The sequence below is a fragment of the Seriola dumerili genome, unplaced genomic scaffold (assembly GCF_002260705.1).
Source record: "Seriola dumerili isolate Sdu_G_001 unplaced genomic scaffold, Sdu_1.0 BDQW01000036.1, whole genome shotgun sequence".
NCBI classification, from domain to species: domain Eukaryota; kingdom Metazoa; phylum Chordata; class Actinopteri; order Carangiformes; family Carangidae; genus Seriola; species Seriola dumerili.
This window is the reverse complement of record NW_019174291.1, coordinates 93,881-119,398: the sequence shown is the minus strand read 5'-3', so window position 1 is coordinate 119,398 and position 25,518 is coordinate 93,881. Positions and strand designations below refer to the sequence as shown.

The 25,518-nt window shown below is 41.1% G+C and overlaps 4 protein-coding genes across 4 annotated transcripts; 2 read left to right on the top strand and 2 right to left on the bottom strand.

Moving 5' to 3' along the window:
* The first annotated feature begins 1,541 nt into the window (after positions 1-1,541).
* Positions 1,542-8,236, top strand: tmem91 (transmembrane protein 91). Its single transcript, XM_022738656.1, has 3 exons — positions 1,542-2,003; positions 4,419-4,565; positions 6,495-8,236. The coding sequence occupies exons 1-3, from the start codon at positions 1,569-1,571 to the stop codon at positions 6,648-6,650; spliced, it is 738 nt and encodes a 245-aa protein (XP_022594377.1). The 5' UTR covers positions 1,542-1,568; the 3' UTR covers positions 6,651-8,236.
* Positions 8,237-9,056: 820 nt separating this feature from the next.
* Positions 9,057-12,716, bottom strand: exosc5 (exosome component 5). The gene is made up of 6 exons (XM_022738655.1): positions 12,567-12,716; positions 11,495-11,608; positions 11,004-11,125; positions 10,747-10,887; positions 9,456-9,545; positions 9,057-9,200 (listed from the first exon to the last, which is right to left on the bottom strand). The coding sequence occupies exons 1-6, from the start codon at positions 12,712-12,714 to the stop codon at positions 9,105-9,107; spliced, it is 711 nt and encodes a 236-aa protein (XP_022594376.1). The 5' UTR covers positions 12,715-12,716; the 3' UTR covers positions 9,057-9,104.
* Positions 12,717-15,967: 3,251 nt separating this feature from the next.
* On the top strand, positions 15,968-22,575 carry bckdha (branched chain keto acid dehydrogenase E1, alpha polypeptide). Its single transcript, XM_022738385.1, has 8 exons — positions 15,968-16,269; positions 17,952-18,128; positions 18,224-18,310; positions 18,395-18,503; positions 19,452-19,613; positions 19,692-19,898; positions 19,995-20,136; positions 21,591-22,575. Exons 1-8 carry the CDS (start codon positions 16,156-16,158, stop codon positions 21,931-21,933), a joined length of 1,341 nt encoding a protein of 446 aa, XP_022594106.1. The 5' UTR covers positions 15,968-16,155; the 3' UTR covers positions 21,934-22,575.
* A 47-nt stretch (positions 22,576-22,622) lies between these two features.
* On the bottom strand, positions 22,623-25,514 carry LOC111216912 (N-acetyllactosaminide beta-1,3-N-acetylglucosaminyltransferase 2-like). The gene is made up of 2 exons (XM_022738560.1): positions 25,374-25,514; positions 22,623-24,413 (listed from the first exon to the last, which is right to left on the bottom strand). The coding sequence occupies exon 2, from the start codon at positions 24,271-24,273 to the stop codon at positions 22,996-22,998; it is 1,278 nt and encodes a 425-aa protein (XP_022594281.1). The 5' UTR covers positions 24,274-24,413; positions 25,374-25,514; the 3' UTR covers positions 22,623-22,995.
* Between the last annotated feature and the right edge of the window lie 4 nt (positions 25,515-25,518).

The window sequence follows — 25,518 nt, the reverse complement described above, 5'->3', positions numbered from 1 at the left end:
TGTCAGCACCTCAGGAGCTGTGCTGGCTGAAAGGACTGCTGGTCCTGAGGACAGTCACGCCGTGATGAACGTTGGATTTGGTTGGTTGAATGGGCAGACACCTCTGTAGTGCTTACACTGCACTGATGTCTTGAGTCTGATGTGTAGGGTTTAGGGTGGAGGCATAAGCCCAAGTACTGTGAGTATGTGTGCGTGATGGAAAATAAGACTGCCGTCCAAATGGAGCCTTGGAAAGCACACAACCCACAGGAGTCTGTGTGCAGAGAGTTTGTGTTAAACTTCAGTCTAAATATTTTGTGTGACCTTGTTCTTCTTTTAACAGACATCATCGTCCTCATCGGAGAAGCGGCGAGTAGCGAGCCGCCCCAGCACCTCGTCTGTCCTGAGCGAAACCCTCTTAAGGTGGACAAGGCGCATTAAAATTACATGTCCCAAAGGAGCGCTGCTACAGCAGGCAGCAAATCCACAAACACATAAATCAAATGCAGACGACTTTGATTTCTTCATTATCGCTTCCTGCTGCAACAACAGAGGAGCAGGCATGTTGACAGGCCTGCTGACCTGCGGATGTGCACCATAGGATTCTATTTCTGGAGCCTCGTTGCTTTTACAGATTAACTGCCCTCAAATATGGCCCCAATCCGTTCATTGCGCCACTAGTTTGACTGCTGCCTGAGGTTGTGCATATTCAAGCTTCAAAACACCCCACTGTGCATCAGTCCAGCCATCTGAGGGGACGCTGCCTTTGGCCTGTTTTTGAAAGCAGTGTCACTGCACTTTTGTCAGACTCTTGCAGAGGAGCAAACAAAAAGAACTACATGCCATCACAACTTGAAAATCTTTCTTGTTAGTCTCCACACAATCATTTCTCAACTCACATGTCATTGCTCATTTCCATCCAAAGTTGTTGAAGGGAAAGATTGACATCCAGAGCTTTCAAACTAATACTGTGACACTGGGCTTAGATCAAGACTTAATATTTTATTGCGAGAGACATTTTCCATGAGTTCCCGAGGGCAATCACACTGACATCCCATTGCCCACTGTTTTCATTGGCCTGTCTGGGGCTAATCAAGGATTTCCATCATCAGAATTGACATTTTCATATTGTATGAGAGAGAAAGTAGCAGACATTAGCATATTCATGAACACTGACACATTCAATCATGTGAAATGGAAGACATGGGGCAAACCCTGAGCCATCAAGCCCTGAAACAAATAGCTTATGACATGTGAGGAAAAGAGATTCCTGAATCCACCGACACGACTTCAACGCCACATCCCTCTGCACACAGCAGCAGGCCATCACTGGCACATTACGGTATTTCACTCGATTATAAACCTGGCATGTGTTGTTGGCCTCTGGATCAAGGCCTATGATAAGACAAAAATTAAAGAATAGGATTAAAGATGGATTATCAGTGAAACACTAAAACCAGCAAAGCAGCTGCCTTTGCGTAAGCCCATCGGACGCTCTTCAGGGAGACGCACTGCAGACCGATTTGTAGATTACATTTGGTTGTTGATGTGGTGGCCTCTTGTGTGGTTGGTATTAAAAGAGAGGGAGAATGGAGAATCTAGATGAGCTGGAGCACCCTCTTCTGGGAGAGAACCCCAACAACAGCCGGGCGTCGGGGCCGGGGCTGGGGCCCGGGACCGGACAGGCTCCAGGCGGACTGTTCAAGGGCATCTTGGTGAAGTGTGAGGAGGACAGGGCCTACCCCCCCTTAGCATGGAGGAGCTATTGTGGACATCCTCCTGAGCTTCAGCAGCAGCAGCTACTGGACCCTTGCTCCTTGCCTCGCACACTGGAGTCCTTTTACCCGCCGGCCCCCATCTGGGGCCACACAGACTCCCTGCTCAGCAAAGACTACCTGGAGACCACCTTTGTCGACGTTCGGCCCGGCTCCACGCTTGAGAGGAAGCTGCTGGCTGAGACGCAGGACTTCCACAGTGTGTCCTACAGCATGGATGATGAGGACGACCTGCTCCCTGACTCGGACGTAAGACGTGATGTTGACAAAGTTTTTTTTTCTCGTGTCCTGACAGCAGTTTGTGTGTAGTTGAATTCCAAATTGTAAAATCAGGTATTCAATGTAAACAGAATAATGACAGTTATAGGAAGGTAGTGCAACTCATTTCTTCCCTGCAGACACTCAAAGACAAAGGGACTGGAATGATTACTATAATTTCCATGGGGATGTCTTCAAATCCTGTCCTGTTTGTTCAACCGTCAATCTAAACCCAAAGATATTTAGTTTACAATGATATAAAACAGGGAAGAGCAGTGGATGAGTAATAGTTGCAATCAAGTAGTTGCATTATTGCAATTCATTTTCTGTTGATTGACTAATCAATTATTCGACTAATCGTTTCATCTCTACATATAAATAATTATCACATCTGATCAGTTCGTTTCTACCACGTCCACTTTGTTGCTCGGAGGAGTTGTGCATTTAAAGGAGGAGAAAATCTCATATTCTCAGTACAGAGTCTGGGAATGAAAGAGGAATTTAAAATAGACATACGAGCGGTGCATTTCAGGGCAGGCAGCAACTGAATGCTTACTGTCAAACAGCCAGATTACATAAAGCTCCTCTCCTGCTGCGGTGCAGGTAATGACACTACAGTAGCGATGGAGGATGCCAGTTCTATTTCATAGATCACTGAGCAAAGCCCACCCTGGAGTGAAATGTAAATTAGCTTCAAAACGTTTACGGTGGTCATGTGACGTTCAGGGAGTCAACATGAGAACGCATGTGCCGTAAATGTCACCGATAAGTCGCTGCTGGTCGTTTAAATTATGATGAACAGTCTCCAAGCAAGGTTAAAATAAATTAAAGTTTCAGTTACCTGCTGTGAACTATAAGCTGAAGGCCATTTTATGATTATTACTTTGATTAAAAACACGATCCAGTGGACAAACAGTATTAAACACCATTGAAATCACGAGCAGTTGGCCGCTGCACAGCTCAGGTTTGAGAGTTTGCTCCACAAGGACAAAAGAGCAGCACGCAGAACATAACTTTTTTTTTTTTTCCAAGCTCATTCTGAATGCTGGTAGTAGTGCCGTGATGCAAAGGCACAGGCCTGTGGGAATAAAACCTTGCTGTGACCTCAAAGAGGCACAGCACAACATCTCCTTTACTCCTTTGTTTCAAATCAAATGCTCAGTTAAAGGAATCGAACTCACCCACAAAACTCCTTCACTGCTTCATGATGGATTTTCACTGTGGAGCTGATCAATACTATATGGTGCCAGAGCAGGATAGATGAGTGTCCCATCCTGAGTGACTTTACATAGTATGAGCACAGTGTCAATCTGGCTTTTGGCTCAATGTGAGATGTCCCTGTTTCTTGTCACCACCATGAACTGATTCACTGATTCAACAAAACAAACAAAAAAAATCCCTCCTGATATAAAAGGTAATTCGGGACAGGACGGATCAATCCTGACATCAGAGACCCACAGACCAGGCATGTGCAGTGAATGATAGACTGCCATTAAAATAACCTCGCCAACTAATGTCTAAAATTCTGTTTGCTTCCTAAGAAAAAAGGAAATGTTACGGGAGCATCTTTCAGGCACAAAATGAAACAAGCAGAGTCATAATGTGACATGGTCAGTGTGAGAAAGGAAGTCAGACTGAATATGCAGCTGTTTCAAAAAGATGCGTGAGTCATGAATAACCTGCGGTCAACACAGCTACTGCGCATCCAGACTAACCCCATTCAGTCACATTATCTTTCAGGCACAAGCAAAGTTTAGCAGTTGTTGTGGACGACATGGACGTAACATGCAAAAAAGCCAATTTGCTTTCTATCAAAATTGTTAGTGAGTGTATTATGTTTGTGTATTTGTCTATTATATTTTATATACAACTTTTAAATTGAGTAATTGTCTTCTTTTGAATGAATAAGCTTTGGGTCTAAAGGGAAATTTCACTCGTTACAAAAACCATATTTCTTACTTATTATAGTGGTATCTAGGCATGTACTGTAGATAGTAGCACTGGTTTTTAAGAAACACACCACATCAATAACGATAAATAAACACACAGTCGTGTTATAGCATTTGAAAATTACATATAAAAAATTCTGCCTATATTGAGTGTCTTTCCAGAAACAGTGTTTTGAATGGAACGACTTTGAACCAGAAAAATAGTCCCCATGACAGAAGTTCACAGTGGAACGTTTATGGAGGGGGATGTTGCTGCTGAATTTTTTCAAATGTAATTTTTAATTGCTGTGAAATTTTATTCAATTAATTTCCATTGCGCTGGTGTGGGGGCAGAAATCTCAAAGATGAATATCTCAAAACCTGCATGAAAGAATCTGCATGAACAAATACCATCTGAGGTGTTTTACCAGGCCATCTAACCAGAATGCAACTGAACTGCAGTCTCTTTGAATCCCAGGACTCGTCCATTGATGAATTCAGTGATACAGACAGCGAGAGCAACTTCCCTCTGATGATCCCCCAGGACTACCTGGGTCTGGCCTTTTTCTCCATGCTCTGCTGCTTCTGGCCCCTGGGCATCGCTGCCTTCTACCTTTCACAGAAGGTTAACACTCACACTCACACTCAAACACACACACACACACACACACAGTCCTGAGCTGACAAGATATAACCTGGCAGTGCAGTTCACAGCCAAGGGTGATGTCTTACCCTCTGCAGTGTGTGTAGACTAACAACAGGTCCGCTATGTTAAGTGCTGTGCAAGTGTGGATGTTATGGAATTGCTGTGGAGTTGAGACAGGGAGGCGTTACACCTAGATTGGCAGGATTATGCCACAAGAGCTTCCAAACATCGGAGAGCTGAACAATGCAACAGAGTGATTGCTTATACAGAGGCTTACTTAAGACGTGTTTAATCTTCAATCTCCGATATTTGATTGAATTAACGTCCCTAAACCAGTGTCTCCAAAACACAACCTTCCCATCACAGTCGTGAACTGCTCCAGCAGGGACTAATCTTCCTTTGTTAGAGTTGTTCAGGTTGAGAGGCTGTGAACTTTATGTTTTCCAATAGATGATAAACATAATGCAACACAGGACAACATCTTACAGGAAGTCAATGAGGAACAGCTAACAGAGCAATCAAATCAAATCTGGGCACACATGCTGTGTGTAGAAGCTAACCCATGTTAAATAACCAAAACCAGTAACAGAGAGCAAAAGAGAAACAGAGACAAGTTTGAGTAGCAGATTTTTTTTCTTCTTCATCAATAATTGATGTAGTGACACCCGTAGGTGATGGCTGGCGCCCACTGATCTGTATGGATGTCAGCTCACAGGACGTTCCCTCGCACATGAAGAAAAATCATCACGAAAGTTATTCAGTATCATTCCATGTTGAAGATTCAGTCTGTGAGTGTTTGTCACCCGATGTCTGAAGTCACATGCTGTCCTTTACATCTTAGCTGTAGCCGTCATCACATGTTAAAAAAAAAGTACAAACAGAATAATGGGACAGACACTGTTGGGAACAAACAACATTAATAATACATAAGAAATATCAATAAATGCAGCATACCGTATCAGTGCTATCATATATATATATAATCCCTGTCTATTTATATTGATATTTCCAATGGCAGCTGATTTATTTTTCACCATGTGCTACTGTAGCAAAGAGTCTAACAAGACATTGAAAGAAAAAAAACAATTAAAAATCAGTATACTAGCAAACATGCTGCTACTTTCAGCTACCAATTACAACCAATATAACCATCTCCTTTACCTCGAGCTGTCCATAACCAGTCGCTACAAAGGCTGAGGGCTTGACCAGCTACAGATACAGACACTGATACAGTCAGAGAAGTGAAGTTGTAATGAGATACTGCAGCTACAGCACATGTGAAAGTCTTAAATTGATAGCTGAAATGATCAATCTCCTCAGAGGCAGAGTTGGTGGAAATCTGGAGCAGGACTAAGGGAGAAGGGGACAACTTCACTGCACAAACTATCTCATCAGTCAGTATTACCACTGGCAGTGTGAAAAAGCCCCTCACACCTCTATCTCTAGTCGCCAGAGGCCCGTAGTTTATACAGGCATCATTCCAGCAGTGCAGGGAAAAAAAAAAAAAATCCCATTAACGCTTTTACAAAGCTAACTGGCAGCAAGCTGCAAAGGCCTTTTGATCAGATCAATAGCCTTCGTTAAGGTTTAATTAGAGTCATAACAAGAAGCCCCAAGGTGATAGATTTCCAATATTGTTGAGTGCTACCTAAAACAGGGGTCAGAGACAAAGACAAGGACTAGAGGGGGAGAGGAAGGAAGGAGGAGAAAGTGATGAATGAGGCACAAACGCCGGGTGCGATTCAGAGATGGAAGATAATATGGGTTTAGCGTGAGATTGGAATGAGTGGAAGAGGAAAGTGTAGGCCAGGGAGGACATTGACAAATGATGACAAATGCTGCTCTCTCCCCCCTCCACCCACCCCTCTAATCCTTATCTCACCCTCCTCTCTCCTCTCCATTTCTCAGACCAACAAGGCTTCAGCTCAGGGGGATTTTCAGGGGGCCAACGCAGCGTCTCGCCAGGCTCTGTGGCTCTCAGTGCTCTCCATTGTGTTTGGAATCATAACGTACATCTGTGCCATCGCCGCGTTGATTTCCTACCTGTCCGGGAAACCGCCATAAAAAAACGGCTCTTGCACGAGGGAATGCACATAGAAGAAACAGACCTCTTACACACATCTCATTAATATCCACACACGCCAACGTATCACCTGCAAATGTAAAGTAATCACAGTCTTTGTCTGTCAACCCCGTCTGCAGTCATGTTTTATCTACACCGGGATGGAAAAAGCCAAGAACAGACAGTAATGATACAACAGGAGAGCTGGAGTCTCCATCATAATCACTCCTAATTGGATTAGGGCATAATTCAGCTCAGAGGATGTGAAGAAAAATCATTGAAAGTTATTCAGTCTCATTCCATGTAGAAGATTCAGTCTGTAAGTGTTAATTATTTTTGTCACCCGCGGTCTTAAGTGACCTGTTATCCCTTAAATCCGGGCTGTCGTCATCACCACATGTGAAGCATTACTGAAGTTAAAAAAAAAACAAAAAAAAAAACTGTGACAACTAATGCAGATGTTATCACTGTAGATATCACTGTCACAAAAACAACGGACGAATAATGAGAAGCGGAGGGAGAAAAGACGGGGGAAGTGTGGCAGCGAGCGGCGATGGAGTCTGCAGATTTATTAGAAGGTCACAGCAAGGACGTGGCAGCGGCTAAATCCTGATGGACCTTGCTGTTGGAGGGGCCTGAGCCAGCACTGTCGCTGGTGGCGGTTTCAGAGCCCCAGAGCTTTATTTTTAAAACATATGACGGGCCAGAAGCAATATTCTTTGAGAGAACCCAGAATTCATTCCGACGCCTCTGGTCGGAGCGAGGGACCCGCAGGGAAACACTGCACATGCACATCGATCAACTCACATTCAGCATCATTCACTGTGTACCTGCAGAGAGGACTGATTCTGCTTTGTTTATGCTATAAGTTGAACAAGTATCTTTATGTTGAAATACACGTAAAAGCTAAATAAAAAAAAATACATATTGTGCCATTATATAAGAAAATAAATATAAAGAGTTTTAAAATGAAGTGCAATGGTGGCGATGTGAACATTGGCTTGAGATATAGAAATAAAAGGAACTGCTTCGTACAGTGCACTGCATATACATAGGAAATGATAAGATAGACCTGCGAGGAAAAGTGCCAAAAATATGGAAGAAACTCTGCGGATGATCCTTTTATGAGCTATTCCATTAATAGAAGCAACCAGGCTGCTACTCCACACCCCAAAATATAATTCCCCCAAATATAGATTCTGCTATTTCCTCCCCCTTAAAAAATAAATAAATAAAAAAAAGGACAGGAATCCTTCAGGAAGTTGCTTCTTGCCGTCTGACAAACTTAAAACGAAGTTCTCTACTTTAACTTGCGTAGACAAAGTAACACTTTGTTCAGATGAGCAGACGTGTGAGACAGCGCTCAGCCAGGTGATGCATGAGGTAGGAAAATTTCCATTTGGGTCACATTAGAAACCTGCATGGCGAGTTTGTAGTTTGACGTGTACAAACCTGCTCCGAGCTTCAGTCTCTTCCTTCATTAGGACCTGAATCACTGCAAGAGCAGCTTTGATATGAAGGGAAAAAACTCTGGCCGTATTGGGTTGAATTTAAATGTGCCATTAATTAAAAAAAAAAAAAAAAAAAAGTGAACAAGGGAACTCCAAATAAATGTTTTAAAAAATGGCTGTAAGGAAAAAGTTGACATTTTCTATGTAGATGTATAGTTTTTATAGAGTCCACAGCTGAACTACAAATAGTTCAAATCATGGCTTTGTTTTCTGCAAACCCAGTGTTGTATCACGACTGAGCCGATAGATTATGATCACTGTAAGTGACATGTGTAGACACACCTGTGATATCTCGGTGTCTGGCCCTCGTCTGCTATCACTGTTGATGTGCTGTGATACAGCTGCACTGACTGAGTCCACACACGGTGTCGTACAGTCCTGACAATCCTGAACCACCCTCCGTCTCCACTGGACATTTACGTCAATGAAAAGAAAATGACCCTTTTGTTGTTACAGCTGAGTTGCCACAATTAGTGATTTATATGGGAGCATTTAACGTGGATTGCCTTGACGGATCACGCCGGCATGAAACAGGGTCTGGTCAGATTTGTCTCACTTTGTCTCACTTGTAACAGATAACGACTGGACGGACGCAGCGGAGTGGACAACTCGTGAGTCGATAAAGGTCAAAGGTTGTGGCAAATGAGATTTATTAGTAGGAGAGATATTTGATTCTTTCCCAGTTCACATCCTTGTATTACATGTGACTATTAAACTGAAGGAAAATCAATGAATCCCAATAAATGCACTTGTTTGACATTCGTCTTTCCTCTTTTCAACCTGGTCTTCTTTCAAATGTCCTCATTTAAACTCCCACCATCTTCTGACTACGGCTGAACTGAAGCAAAGGTAGCCCAAAGTGGTCGTTGAATATTTTATTACAACATCAGTATTTAAAAAAAAAAAAAAAAAAGACTAGAAAAAAAGAAAGCTGCTGCTTCTTCATCAGAGGGTTTTGGAGTATCGCCGCCTGACAGAGTCCCTGTAGAACTGGAAGATCTTCTCTGATGCTTTCTGACTGACTGCTATACACTGCTGCAGCTGTAGAGGAAGAAAAACAAACATTAAAGAAATATGAAAGGTCTGTGATATCACTACAGGTAGAGACAGAAAAACATCTCATCATCATCGGTGCTGAAGGAAATCGCTGACAGAGCCTTCACAGTAGTGACAGATATATGATGTAATACACAACAGCTGTACAAATCCGGAGATCACACGTTAGACATGATTACAAAAACTAAATTTGGCAACGACGCAGTGCTTCTGGGAAAAATGACTCATTTGTAAGCTGACCTCATGGACTGAAAATGATCCTTTGGTCGACGACATCAATACTCTGCGTTCCGTGCTGTCAATGGCAAAGGTCATCAAAGCTCGACTTTCCTGGTGAGAGTGGAAACAGACTAAATAAATAAATAAATCAAGAAATTCAGTGAGGATTCTGACAGCGTTGACTCGACTGAAAGGACACGCTAAATTCCTATAATGTATTTAAGCTCCGTTTTTCGGTGTGCCCAGATGGACCTGTACAATTCTCACCATCTCCCAGAAAACAGGCCTGAACCGCAGAGCTGTAGAGGGTTTAGACAGAGAAATCCACTCCTCATTTAGTTTTCTTGCTAAAAGGGGGGAGGGTGGATTTGGAGGCAGAATTACCTATTACAAGCGCGAAGTACGAGATATGAGGCACAGAGGTGAAACTCATTTCACTGCGGATATGGACCTGGAGCTGAGTGTCCTGTAGAAGGGTTTAAATGTCTGGAATGTACTATAACGCATCAGACTGCTAGTGTGTATTAAAAGTGTTTTAAGGCTTTTCAAGTGTATACTACATTCATGGTCTTTTAGTGATTTTTCTACAAACTCAAAGCCTTACTTTTTTTTATTATTTTTTTTTATTCCTGAATGATGAAACTGATGATTTTGCTGATATGAACCAATAAAATATACACAGCTCTTCTCATGCCCGTCATCTGAGCCAGGGTACATGTGGGAGAACTGGTTCCTCTCAGCTGAAATTTAACAAACACCTGTGCTTGTCAATATGAAGGTGCTTGTTTGTTTGTTTATTTATTATGATCTCCATGAGCTTTTGCAAAGCGGCAGTTATTCGTCCTGCGGTCCACACAGTTTATACGTTGACAACACAACCATATCATCACAATAACACAAGATAACGCATAAGAATTCACATAACAATAATAACTGACTCAACAGACTCCAACTAACTCTACATTTATCTAACGGATAAATATCCTCCTTAAACACTGCATGCCCATGAAACACACAAAATATACTTATGTACTTATATATGCTCTTTTAGTGTTTTTTAAACTATATATATTATTTTGTTGTATAGTGAACTCCAAAACAACCTCCAGTAACATGCCTTGTTGAGTAATTGTGTATATTTGTACTGAAGGATAGTTTTTCATCGCTAATGAAAACCATCAATGAATACAGCAATCTATTCTTTACTTCAAACCAAGAGAGACATTCATGCTTATTTCATATTCATGCTTGGTGGTGTTTTTTGGTTTTTTTGGGGGTTTTGTTTTTACACAACACCGAGCCTCAGATTTACCTTCTCCTGAGCTGCAGTGGGGTCTGTGATGATCTGACCGTCTGTGTCGATGGCACAGGTCACTCCGCAGAACAGGCAACTCATAGGCAGGCCTGCATCCATGAGAGCCATACAGGCGGCATTCAGGAAGCAGGACAAGAGCTGAGGAAGCGCTAAGGAAGAACACTCACCAAGAAACACCGTCAGGAGACCATTTCAGTGACCGGAAGTTATTAACCTTACCGCACCACGCAGCAGAGAACTTCACTGAAGGATACTGAACCATCGTCGTGCAACACCTGAAGAATGAGAGTGAGGGAGGAGCGGGGATGAAGTGACAAGAGCAGAGATGCCTCGCAGGTCTCTCGCACACACTGCTCCTGTGATCGCTCCCTGACACCTGGAAAGTAAATACATGCTTGAGGTAGATAGAAAACCTACTGGCTCACTTACTCCACCTTGTGGTGTGTGGTGGTATGGCAGCAAGGCTGTAAAATGAACAGCTACTAGCCTGAAGTTTGCTTTACATTTCCCCTATATATAACATTTATTTCCAAACTGCATAACAGTTTCTCATGTATATCACATATCTTCTTATGTCAACACTGTATTGTAACTATAGTAACCTGCCTACACTGTGTGCATGACTTTAAAGAATTAATTATCAGACATAGAAGAAGATTTAGCAACACTCAGGAACTGCGTTAAACAAAAAATTAAATGAAGCTGTATCATAAGATTTTTTTCCCCTCCTTGGACAACAACTTACTTGGCAGTCCCACTTTGGGCTGTATCAACACCTCCAGGGTCGCCCTGTCATAGATCTCCTTGCTGACCTTAACCTCCGCTGGTCCATACACTCCAGCCAACACACTTGTGTCTCCTTCAGATAGAAACAAAAGAGGACATTATTCAGCAGAAAATACATTACTGATCCGGGGGGGGGGATCAGCTGTTGCTCAGGAGTAACATCAAATCACTGAAGCAATGAGAAATCAACTAGAATGATCAATAATGCAACACCAGTTCAAAACAGATAGACATCTACAAAATGGCATCTTCCCCAATCACAGTCATTCTTCACTCTGCTTTCAGAGATAATATGTCGAATAAATTATAGGCTTGTCACCGTGGAAACAAACTAGGTTTTAAGAATTTATTAACAAATGCTAAGGCCTCGTGTTTTTGTAAGAAGGGGAGTTAAATCTTACCATGTCATCATTTAAAGTCAAGGTCTTATTTAAGTTCATTGTGCACTGATGGGTGTTTGGAAGATGGTAATGTTACATCACAGCTGCATGTATTGGTCTTCACCTTGTTTACACCCACCAAAGCGGAGACTTTAGGTATCATTACTTGGAGACCACCTTTGAAGACAGTCGACCTAGTTGTAAAAACAAACCATTTATGCTTGGCAGCTCAACAGCAAAAGATATTGTGATGTGAACCTAAAGCCCGGTCTCACAGGCTCAATATATCACAATCTAAGCGTCGTGGGATTTGATCTGGACCTGATCTAGATGTGAAAAAAAGTAGGTAATGAAATCTCCCGTTTTGTGTTTTCCCAATCAGATTATATGTTATATCTTAAATCTGACAGTGTGTTGTAAAGAGTCTTCTCTGGAATAATCTGGTCTAGATTTGACAAGTCTAAGTATGGTGGTTTTTGGTCTGTAGTGCTCGTTGTTGTTTTCATAGATTTGTGAGAGGGTTTCAAGCAGCGTTCATGTTTTCTAAATAGGGGCTGAAGAAGCGGAGCGCTACGGTGAACTGCAGGTAATCCTACATAAGACCGAGTAGCTGCTTCTTACAGCTGACTCCGTGTTTCCAAGTGTCGTTACCTTGGATGAAGGACGCTGAGCCGTCAGGTCGAGACAGTAAGCTCTGCTCACAGCCAAACTCTCTCAGGGTAACACTTGAAGAACCGCACACCTCCATCACGCCGCCACCATGGAGGAAAAGTAGTCTGTCGAGGGTGGATGATGTCATCTGTTTTGCCGCTGAAGGACTCTTACTGATGACATAAGAGCGAGGAGGTATCGTTGATAACTGCATATTACTCTAAATAATTTTACTAATCGTTTTAATGTACTGGTTCCACTGGAAAAATGCGGAGTCATAGTGTCTATCTGTGACCTCATGAGAGCAAATAACGTGGTAGTTTTAACTTGGTCACGGTATTTTGAAAGTAGTGGTGGTCATGTCTACAATGACACACTATTTAGTGTTTCAGTTCTCTGCCTTCATCAAACACTCATGATTTTACATTCTCTTTTCTTCTCAACAATGAAGGCGTTACTTATCAGAGGTCATATCATAAACAGATCACCTTCATACAGAGTAAACGGCTCACTGCCCTCTTGTGGTCACAGCAGGGAACTGCAATAATAAAGTAGTAAAAGCAGCGTAAATACAGACATGAAAGCATACTACCACTTCCGCTAAGTACTTTCAAAATACACTGACACCATCTGAAACGAAGAGACTAGCAAAAACTAGCGTTTTATTTATTTAAGATGCCAACGCCGTATTATTGTAGCTTGCGACTACGGGTTTCCTGCATCGATGAGGATGTAACAGAATGTAGTTTTGTGCTGTTAGTGTCATTAGTGTTTTATGAGAGCAGGGAACTGCAACGCTAAATAAAATCGTAAAAAGTGTATCAAAGCAGACATGACCACCACTTCTGGTACATACTTTCAAAATAAACTGACGAAGTTGCAGCAATCGGGAACTAAGAAACGAAATGAACATGTTTATTATTTTCCAGAGATAACTGTAAGTGTTTGGACGCATGGAGAACTCCACAACATGAACACCTTTACAACATGAAGGTTAGAATATAAGATGCTACCTGCGCCTGAAATATCATCATCATTATTATTATTATTATTGTTATTGTTATTGTTATTGTTATTGTTATTGTTATTATATAAGTAATTTATCCAACCAACCACTGTGACATTATACCCACTTTAATTCATGTTCTCCTTGTAGAGAAATACATTATCATTGTACATACTGTGCAAAAACAAGCATAACATGGAAACATTTTGTAAGTCATACGGACAGATGTGTGGAGACGAGGTCAAGAACAGCAGCCACGCAAACCCCCTGTTAAACTGAAATCCTCAGAGAACCAGCCTGCTGCTGCACCTGACCTACCTGTCCAGTCTACACTCCCTTCAGTCCATCACTCTACTTGCAGACAATGCTGACAGGTGAGCAGGTCAAATATTAAGGAGAGCATGGAGTAAAACAAAATGTCCAATGTGCAACTTATCCTTACCTAAAAAAAACTGTAAAACACTAAAAGAAAACACTTTATTTCTAAGAAGGAACGACAACCCAACAACCTAACAGGAACTGCCAGAACAGACAGACCGTCTCATATGTGCATGCAAACTATTTGCCAACAAACCTCCTATTAAAGTAATGACTCTGGCTCTGTTAAGGAAACATGACCCGGGCACTCTTGGCAGACAGTTTCAGATGTAAACAAATACACTGAACACTGTATTTCAGAGTCAAGCCCAGTGATGTTCTCTGGAAATGTAAAAAGCTTTAAAACTGTTTGAAACTCGACCTTAAATTTATGCAAACTTTATTTTATTCAATAAAGCGAGAACATCACATGCAGACCTCATTGGATCAGGTCCAAATCAAAAACCACTGTGCTTAGACTTTTCAAATCTGGGCTAACTTATCCCAGAGTAGCCAAAGACTCTTTAAAACTTAGCTTTAGATTGGTGAAACCTTTTTTCTATCGGTCACTCAGTAATATTAGTTTCCTTTCACCTTTTTTCTAGCTGGTGAATCAGGAACAAATTTCATGCTGGAGCTTCAGTAAATTGTGCTTTTTTTGTTGTTGCTGTTGTGAATGTACTTTGCCATTCACTGTAGCTCCTCTTCTCTTGACATAATTATAGCTGAATTTTCCTGTGGAGCTTCTATCAACTCAGAAATGCTTAGTGGTGTGTCTCCTTTGGCATCTGAAGAAAATAACTTCTGCCCTAACTTGACACCAACCTAATTCACAATCTTGAGTTTGTTGCCCAAAGTCTTTTTAATTTTTCCTTAAGAAAGGCGATGCTGATCACCCACAAAACAAGTCATTACTTTAACAGGCGTGAGGGAAGGTTTAGGTCCATTTGTGAGGTTCCTCACAATAACAACAACCACATAATCCTGCATGCTTAGGCCAATCACAGTCAAAGTAGTCCTGTGTTTCATGACAGAACTCAAAATGCTCTGTTGTTCTGGGACTGAAATTCATTTCTTATCTTAAAACTCACTTTTATCTTATAGCTGTTTCGTAACAGATGGTATTTATTATGATTGTTTGAACTATTTATCTTCTTTTCATGTTTCATGTTTTTGATTAATTATTTTTTACACTTATGCACTTAGTCAAGAAACTAACTGGTCAAGAAACACAGACTTATTTCAGCCTGTACATAATTAGAGCAACATTATTAGGAAAGTGAAAACTGTAAAGTATCACACAATTAAGAAAAAAACATTTGGACCTCTTCAGTATTATCACAAGATGGGTTTATAACCTTGGTTTCAGTTTGAAATAGTCAAAAAGGTCACTGCATGAATGTGTGCCTTTGTAAGTTATAAAAAAATGTGGAACAGGTTCTCAGGTGCAAGGAAAACGTGTTTGACAGGTACCAACTGCTTCCTTGATTTATTCTTTGTCAAGTATCATTGTACCAGAAGTGATCTGCTTTGTCACCAAATTAAGAGCAAAGACTGTAAAGGCACAATAAACAGATGTAAAACCTTCTTCATGAAGATATAATGTACTTTCCTTTTGGAGGCTGCTGTCTGTGTTTATATCATATTATTCATATCAGTGAGGATAGGCTAACAGAAACATCTCTTTGTATATATTTCATCAGCACCACAATTTCAATAAAAATTGAACATGATTTTCTTCATTAAGATAGGATTTATTGCAGGGCTGTTGTATTAATGCTGCATTAGATTTAGCTAGGTGTACCTAATAACCTGCCTACTTGAACTTATAGGCTTTATAGTGGGGAAAACATTACCCACATTGCATAGCAAACATGCTTTAGAAAAACATTGAAAAATATGTTGATACCAGGAGAAATTGAATTACGTATCCAATAGTGACGCTCAGTGATGCCTAACTTATAAAATATTCCACTTCATTTTAAACCCTGTCTAACCCTGTGTCACTTAGATTTTATTGTGAAGGTTTGACCGGAACTAATGCATACTGATCATTTGACCTGCTGAGTGTGTTGTGGATGGAAACAGAAGTGCTCAAAGCTGAAAGGCGATAAAACGGTTGTTGTCAGCTCGTCCTGTCGCGCAACTCGTAACTATTTACTATATTTTAGCATTTCTGACAAACCAGCTGGCAGAGCGGTTGAATAGCGACAGTAGACTGTGCAGATGGCGGCTGTGAGCAGCATGAACAAAATGTATGGAGTGTGTTTCCACGCTGTTCGTCAATCGGCAGGACTGAAGGCATCAAGGCTGCTTCAACACAGAGCCTTCAGAGTCACTGTAAGTTCAAATGTGCAACATCGTGAGCTGCTGTTCTTCTGCTAGTAGCTAATGTTAGCTACATATCATGAAAGGTCGCTCTCGCTGATGGAAGGCGCTGAAGCTCGCTTCCGATTCGTCAGTTAAGGGAAACTTGATGTTATTGTACTGATCAGCTGAGTGTCCATTTTCTGCACCTGCAACAGTTGTGAGAAGGTGTTAGACATTGTAGTCAAAGCTTTAACGCTGTTTGAAATCCGATCTTAAGTTTAATTTTAATTTAAGTTTAATTCAATATAGCCAGAGAGCGCGGTTTCACTGCTATTTTCACATGCAGACCTCATCGGATCAGGTCCAAATCAAAAACCACTGTGCTTAGACATTTCAAATCTGGGCTAACTTATCCCAGAGAAGCCAAATACTCCTTAAAACTTAGCTTTAGATTGATGAAACCTTTTTTTTTCCATCGGTAGTTTCCTTTCACTTTTTTCTTAGCTGACGAATCAGAAACGAACTTCGTGCCGGAGCTTCAGTCACCGCGATGCGTTGTGGGATAGCTAGCTTAGCTGACAACCTTGCAGGAAAAGACTTTACGCTAATTTTACACAGATTCTTCAACTTGTGAAGTCAAACTGAAGTTGTTACATGTTTGTGAACACACATATATATGTTTAGAAGTGTATTTAGCAGCTTGACCTTGTGTTTGTTTGTTGTTGTGACTCTAAAGCTTAGGTTGCTAGCTGGCTAATGCTCGCTAGCTACGTTCCTATTGGTCGAAGAAAGGGGCGTGAGGAGTTCAACTTAAACAACGGGATGTGTGGAGAAACAAACATTAAAACTTGTTTATTGCTAGATATTGCTGTGTCAGATATTTCCGGTGTTACCTGTGTCTCCATGTGTACTGCCAATGTGGCGTTTCTTTTCCATATGCCATCAAAATTAAACTTTCCATGTTGCAATGTAATTATGTTTTATGGTTTCAAAATAAATTGTGTCATTGTACAATTGCATTTTATGTTCACACAAATATTTTGAGTCATAAGTGTAGTGTCACTGTGATAATTCAGGATATTTCCACTTTCATCCAGGCAAATTTATCAATAATAAACATTTTGACAAATTATAAATAATTTGAGTACTAAAATAAACCCTGTATACCACTTCTACACTGTATTCAAATAAATGCCAGTATGTATACATACATTGCTCAGTCATTGAGTGTGTTGCAATGGTTGGTAAAGGAGCAAGAAAAATGGCAAATGTGTCAGCACCAGGATCAAAAAATTAATAAATTAATGGTTGGAAGTTGAGAATTATTTGAGCTGACTGTGAGGATTGAAAAGTTGGTAGTGTTTTTATATCACTAGACCACACCTTGGATCATTTAGTGTTAGTACAGAACAGTAAAGATGTGGTTCTGTACATTCTTGAATATACAGAGTTGGCATGGAATTAGGATAATAATTAAGTCACAAAAGACAATAATCTCATCTGCTGCGGCAAAATTTTAAAACAGGAAATGTGAACATATTCCAGCTAAACCGTCTTTCGTAAAATGACATGCAACAGCAGGAGCATAGTTTTATGTTTGGATCTTCTTATTAAGAGAAAGATGAATCCTCTTTTGTGGTGTCAGTTTTAGAGAGGGCCTTTGCAACAGCCACAGTGATGTTAATAAATAATGCTTGTATTCAACCTTTCAGGCTGTGCACCGGCAGCAGCCCTTTGACTCATCGCTGGAAAAGCCACAGTTCCCTGGAGCCTCAGCTGAGTTTGTGGATCAGCTCGAGTTCATCCAGCCCAATGTCATCTCTGGCATCCCAGTGTACCGGGTGATGGACAGGCAAGGAAATATCATCAACCCCTCTCAAGACCCTCAGGTACAGTCAGCCTGCTTTCGGCTCTGGTTATTAAAAGTGGCAGTGTAATATCTAGGTTATTAATGGGTTGTTTTGTGTGTTTCTTCCCCGCTTAGCTCTCCAAAGAGACTGTTTTGAACTTTTACCAGAAGATGACTCTGCTGAACACAATGGACCGCATTCTTTATGAGTCTCAGAGACAGGTACATTTTTCCTCTTGCATTTCCTTGTTTAACCACGGAACAGGAAGAACACAGTAAAAGAGGGTGAATTTGTTCTTGTTATAGGGTCGGATCTCCTTCTACATGACCAACTATGGTGAGGAGGGGACACATATTGGTAGTGCTGCTGCTCTTGACCCAAGTGACATGGTCTTTGGTCAATATAGAGAAGCTGGTAAGGATCAAGCAACACGTTGTTTTAGATCATTTTACTCGACTTAGTTCCTTTTTAGATATAAAGTTACTTTTTCACGTTCATAAAACATTATTTTTTATAGTGATCAAAGAAATTTGCTTACATTAACTTTTATTTCTCCTTCTCTACATTTTTGTGATAGTTATAATGATCAGTAGCTTAGCTCTTTTACAAACAGACTGTGTAGTGATTTTAGCTCTGATCCAAGCTTATCAGGCAGTTTATTCTAAACAGGTGTGCTGGTGCATATCTGGTGACCGATGATGTTTGAGGCGAACAAAGCTTCATTCAGTCGGTGAATCACATGACATGTCTACAACACACCGATGTCAAGCTGCATCAGTCATTCAGTTCAGTCATTCAGAAAAATCAGTAGCTAAGCTAAGTCAGTCTTTATGAGTAGATCACATTTTGTAAAAACAGCATCAGACGTTCTTTACAATAAAGAATAAACACATAGAATACATGAAGACATAGAACAGTCAGATAACAAATCTGCAAAACAAAATTGCAACGCAGTACTCTTGAAAGATTAGTGAAAATACAAACTTGTATACATATAATACAATCCAGCATGCTTTACATCAAATAAAAACAAAACGTTAAAAGCCTTTAAACAGGTACATTTTAAAAACAGATTGTCAGTCATCACGTTTTCATCCCTCATTTTATTGACCCTGTCTCACCTTTTGCCCTCCTGCCACTTTACACCCTTCTAAATGTCTCACTGCTCTCTCGCCCTTTGCACTCTTAATAACTAACTGCTTTTTCACTGTCCATAAACCATCTTCACTAATGCCTATCTTCCAGTCATTTGAATCACCCCTCATACAGCCCCTTCATGCTCACTGAGTAAAATGACCATCAGTTGCCCAGGTTATCTTGTCTTGTGAGTAATGATGTTATAATTCCTATGCGGCCCCCCAGGAGTGTTGATGTACCGTGGTTTTCCTCTGGATCTGTTCATGGCTCAGTGTTATGCCAACGCTGATGACCTTGGCAAGGGTCGGCAGATGCCTGTCCACTACGGCTCCAGAGACCTGAACTTTGTCACCATCTCCTCTCCTCTGGCCACTCAGATTCCTCAAGGTGAGCTGTACACATCCAGTCTGTAAGGACATGCATACGCCTTTAAATATATACTCATGCTGGATGTGTCTGTTTCAGCGGCTGGAGCTGCATATGCAGTCAAGAGAGAAAACATGAACCGTGCTGTAATCTGTTATTTCGGAGAGGGAGCAGCCAGTGAAGGGGACGCACATGCTGGCTTCAACTTCTCTGCCACCCTCGAGTGCCCACTGATATTCTTCTGTCGAAACAACGGCTACGCCATCTCTACCCCCACCAACGAGCAGTACAGGGGAGATGGCATTGGTAAGAAGCCTTGGTGTGGTTTTCTGTATATTCAAAATTGGGATTTGCAGCTTTTTATTTGTGAACACACCTTTCATTCTTTCTCAAATTGAACAGCTGCTCGAGGTCCGGGTTACGGTATGCTGTCCATCCGCGTCGATGGCAACGATGTGTTTGCTGTGTACAACGCTACAAAGGAAGCTCGCCGCAGAGCTGTGGCTGAGAACCAGCCCTTCCTCATTGAGGCTATGACCTACAGGTTGGTTGAGTGGTTTGTGACCAAACAGCTTTTACAGACAGAAGACACATAAAGTAACTTTTAGGCATAAAGCTCATCATCCTAACTGATTGATCATGAGGTTCGGGTCATTACTGTAGTTATTACAAATGTTAGATTTTTGCATCAAACTGACAAACCTTTGTAGTCTGATGCAGAATTTCCAAAAATAAAACCGAGCTGTACAGTATTACAGAAATTACATTATTATTACATCACAGTTATTTAGGTTTGGTTTTTATCTTTCTCATGTTTTGGTAACTATACACAGAATGACCATCATGTCATTTTCAACAGAACCAACTGTGACTTCCTCCTAGAGGTCTAATGCCTGTTATAAATGAATACACTATCAGGCAGTTCGCTGAAACAAAAACATTTGGCACTACTCAATATATTAATCATTTACAAGCTACAGTATGTGTTTGAATTAGATGATCACTGTTTGGACAGACCTTTGTACAGCTTTTATCAGCTGAGCAAACAGCTACAGCAGTTAACAAAAGTAAAGCTAGAGGAGGTGGTTTGGTAGCTTGAATGTAGCATACAATTCGTTGTGGTTAAACTGCCATGTGAACAAATCAACCACAACATCTTGCACCTGCAGTTTCTTTCCGGATTACATATTATGTGAACTGGCACTGCTGTAGGTAAAGTCATGAGTACTGCACTGATTTAACGCTGCAGTCCTGTGACATCTGACTCATGATAGTGAAAAGAAAAGGATCAAAAGCAGTGCAGCAGATATTGTCCCGTCAGTAAGTACACAAACTGATAAAGAGCGATTCATTAGAAGAATCATAACCATGTAGACAATAATTTTAATTTTTGATTTAATTTTTGATTTAGTTTTTAAATTTTCAAATCATGAGATAACAACATGAGGAAAAACATGTTCACAGAAACAAGCATGTCAATCTTTTATCAATTTCACACCCAACCCCATGTGACCAAATACAGAAAAACAACCTCACCTATGGACCAGGACCTACCAGGAAGTACATACATTGACAAAGAACAAAATGTTTATCAGATAATTATATTATAGATAATAAAATAGGAGTTCCATAAGTTAGGACCTGTACATCGTACTGAAAATTGACCTCTGCTACTGAGATGTTTAGGAAGAAAAAGATTACATGACTGGTTGAGTAAGAGTGAATCGGTGAATTATACTGAAATAACACATCTGTTAGATTTGCCTCTCTAAATGGTATTGCATTTATTAAAAGCACATACTTGTAAGAAGTAATTGTAAGAAGTTGAAGTTTCTGAAGTAGAGGAGCCAGTGAGAGGACAGGATTTGAAATATCTGAATTTTTAAATTTCTTTTGAACAGGAAAAATGAAAATTTATCAATGGTTGTAGAAAATGTACTGAGCCATAAAATGTTATGAAAAGTCAACTGAAGAAAAATAATTCTGTTCATTCTTCAGAATCGGCCACCACAGCACCAGTGACGACAGCTCAGCTTACCGCTCAGTGGACGAGGTGAACTACTGGGACAAACAGGACCATCCCATCTCCAGGCTGAGACATTACATGACGACCCGCGGCTGGTGGAGCGAAGATGACGAGAGGAGCTGGAGGAAGCAGTCCCGCAAGACGGTGATGGAGGCATTCGAGAGGGCCGAGAGGCGCCTGAAGCCCAATCCCGATTTGCTGTTCACAGATGTGTACCAGGAGATGACGCCCAACCTGGACAAGCAGAGAGAATCCCTGTGGAGGCACGTGCAGCAGTACAAAGAGCACTACCCGCTGGACCTGTATGACAAATAAATTACATTCACAGGATGGAATGAGTTGTGATTTGGTGAACAAATATGGGAGTGAGTCAGGATTGAGATTGGGATAAACTGTTGCACACCTTTTACTATACATAAAGATGTAGTTTTGATATGACGTGTCAATTCTTTCTGCGCAAGGGAGAATGATTGTGCTTTCAAAAATACTTAACTTCATGCCTCTTGGTTTGGTGCCTTAAGTTAACAGATTTACTGTCACTAGCGCAGCTCTTCTATAAATGCTAAATCACACTTTTGTTTCACACTATGGTTATATACAGCAAAAAAAAAAAAAAACAGCTGGTGCAGTATGAATGCATTATGCATATAAAATAACCAAATCAAGCAATAAACTGGAAATTTACCTCCGTTGTCTATCTTCCTTCTCCTGTAGCTCTCTTCTTCAGTGATTATGGTATTTAACTGGTTTCCTTGTGTATCATTGAGATGACTGATTTCACTTTAACATATTAAAGAGCTTACCTGTTTTAATGGTTTTTGCATATACAGCCAAATATTAGATGGGTTTGTATGCTCTAAAGCTGTTACACACTACACTAACTCCCAGAACTGTACACCCACCTAACCCATGTTACATGTTTGGTGTTTTGTGAAAAATAAACTGAGGAACTTTCAATTTTCTTGATCTTTTTTTTTTTTTTTTTTTTTTTATTTAAACTCAGTAGGAAGGTGGAAATCAGGTTATTGACACAACTAAACAGTGTTGAACTTGACAGTACAACATCTTGACTACTGGCCCACCAAAAATGTTGTAAAACGTGTCCATAACATTTTAAGTTTGAAAATGTCTTCCTATGACACCCAAACCTCTTGAATCTTGAAAATGTCACAGCTGCAAATTTCTTAACACAATTGCTCTGCATTTTTTCATGCTACAATATGTCAACAATAGATGATGTAAAACACTCAACAATTCCTTCTGCTACATTATCTTGATACAGGACAATGAAAGAAACAAATAACGCCGTAGCTTCAATATGTCTGTATAGTCCATATTTACTCTTTGATCGCTACATCTTTTGCTCACCAGTCCAGTTCAACAAGTCAACAAGGGGCTGTGAATGCCCTTCCACAACTTCTTCATCTGCGGTGGCGAGCGCTGATGAATCAGGATAAGCTCTTTATGTACACACAGATTCTCACGATCCTGCTCCTTGATGTCAAAGGTCTGAAAGCCTGCATGCGCCTCAGGAGAAACTCCCAGAGCCTTAGTGCACATCCCAGTGTAGACATCATCAATGGGGAAGAAAGGAATGACACGAGAAACTGAATATAGGGGTTGCAGCAAGACTCCAGAGATAAGAAAGCCGCCTCCACCTGCATAAGCAGGATACGGGCCGTCATAGAAGCTCAGAGGGATGTAGTATTTGATGTTGGGGTCTCTGAGTGGACTTGCTGTGCTTATGACATGTCCAACATACAACTGAGATGCTTTAGAGCCCTTCAGAGACAGCAGGTAGCTGAGCAATACCGGCGTGTTGACAAATACGTCATCATCCCCACTGAAGACGAAGGAGACATGGGAACAGTGTTTCAGTGTCCACTGAAGGAACATGTTCATTTTAAGCGTCAGGTTCAAAAGGGATTCTTGGAAATCCCACTGCAAGAGGTCCCCAAAATGTTTTGCTTCAAATGACAGCAGTGGGCCGAGGTCAGGGTCATCCAGCGGGGAGTTACCCAGGAGGAATACTCTGCGCACCCTCAGTCCTCTGTGATACACCCCCTCTCGGCCCCAGGTCTCCCGCACCGCCTGTCTCCGCTCAAAGTTCCCTGGAGCTGATTTGATGGCGAACAGCAGGAAGGTCTGGTTGGCCCCCTCCCCTTCGCTGGAGATGCACTTGTTAGGTTGATTGATCAGGACTGGAGACGACCTGCAGTTCATGCCCTGCACAAAGTCCTTGAATAAGGCAGGGTAGGCCATGAAGTCGTGCACATTGGTTTGCAGAAGCTCTTGATTTGTCTCCCTGCAGCGAGACCAATGGGAGTCATGTCTGAGAGGGTCTTTCCCCTGGTCCAGACTCTTCAGGGACAAGTACAGCAGACGGTTCCAGTACGCTAGATTTTGAGGGATGGTCTGTCTGAAGCTTTCAGAAACAGACACGTTGGGGACAACAGGGTGAGGACTGGTGAAACTTTCCAGCTTGGAGGATTGTGTTTTCACATCGCTGTCTTGCACCTGGAGGCTAAGATGCCTCAGGGGGTCCTCTGGTCCAGCCTTGCGACTGTAAGTCGTCTCTAGGTGTAGGGCTGAGTATAAAATCAGAAATAAAGTGACAAGGAGAACCATAGCACTGAAGGAGTGAATGCGTCTCATTGGCTTGAGGTAAGTAAACCAAGTTGTGAGGTGTGTGGTTCCTATAAATGGATCATATTTCAGGGGAGATGGTCCTGGGACCAGGTGTGTTAGTCTTCAGGTTACACAGACTCTGTCAGCAGGTGAAACACTGGTTGTACCTGCCAACAGAAAAAAAACACCTTTACAGAAATACACACATCACAAACTTTATAGGCTTGAATAGACTTGAAACAGTGACAGCATTTAACCCAAATTGTGAATTTGTTTTTTTATTTTGCTAAACTCCACTTAAAGAGCTGACATAATGGAAGCACATTTTACTGAAAGAATACTTGTCCACCAAATTGGTCATACTGGTAGTCGTTTTGGTATAATACACGCATTAAGATATTTAAGTAAATTATGGCTTGGCTGATTTTACTCTCACTGACAATTAGTACATTTCTTAATGCTGAGAAAAAATGAGGCTCTTCAACAGGGACATTATAATGGAGTTATATGTCCTACGAACAAGAAATCGTCATTTCAATGTGGCATTGTTTGCGACATTCAGTGGAATAGTAGAGCATAAATATGCTGAAACCCCCAACACTTTGTATGATTAAAAATGATCTGCATTCAGCACTAATATGTACACTTACAGATATAATGTAGCTCTGTTGTTTCGTTTAAAGAAAAAATAAAACAAAAAACAAATCTTAACAATTTTCCGCAGGTGATGTGCTCTCTACTGGGAGGCACTTGAACACACCCTTCTCTCTAGTGTTTAATTAGCGGCAAAAAGTCTGTGCAAATAACAAAGGAGAAGAGTCCTGAGGGACCTCACTGATTAAACCGCGCCACAATAAATGAACACACCTGAGGTCTCTGAATACGGAATCATGACATGCATACGGATACCTCATATAACACCCCCTTTAAATGTATGATACGTTTTTTTATTGATTAATTGAAGTAGGATTCGATTAAAATTCGATAAACGTGCTGATTTAACACACAAACAAACCGAGTTAGAGAGACACCTGTGCAACAGGTGAGACCTTTAACCTGGAGTTAAAAAAAGATCAAGTCGGTCACAAAGATGACAATTTAATATTCAAGTTGTATAAAATACTTACTGAACCCAAGGCGAACGCACGTCGACGGAGCGCTGAAGCGACAGAGAAACAAATGAGTATCCAGGAGTCTTCCGGTCCAACTGACAGGTGAACAGGTACACACACCTGCATAGTTTTTCAACCCCCGTTATGTCCTTTGAAGTAA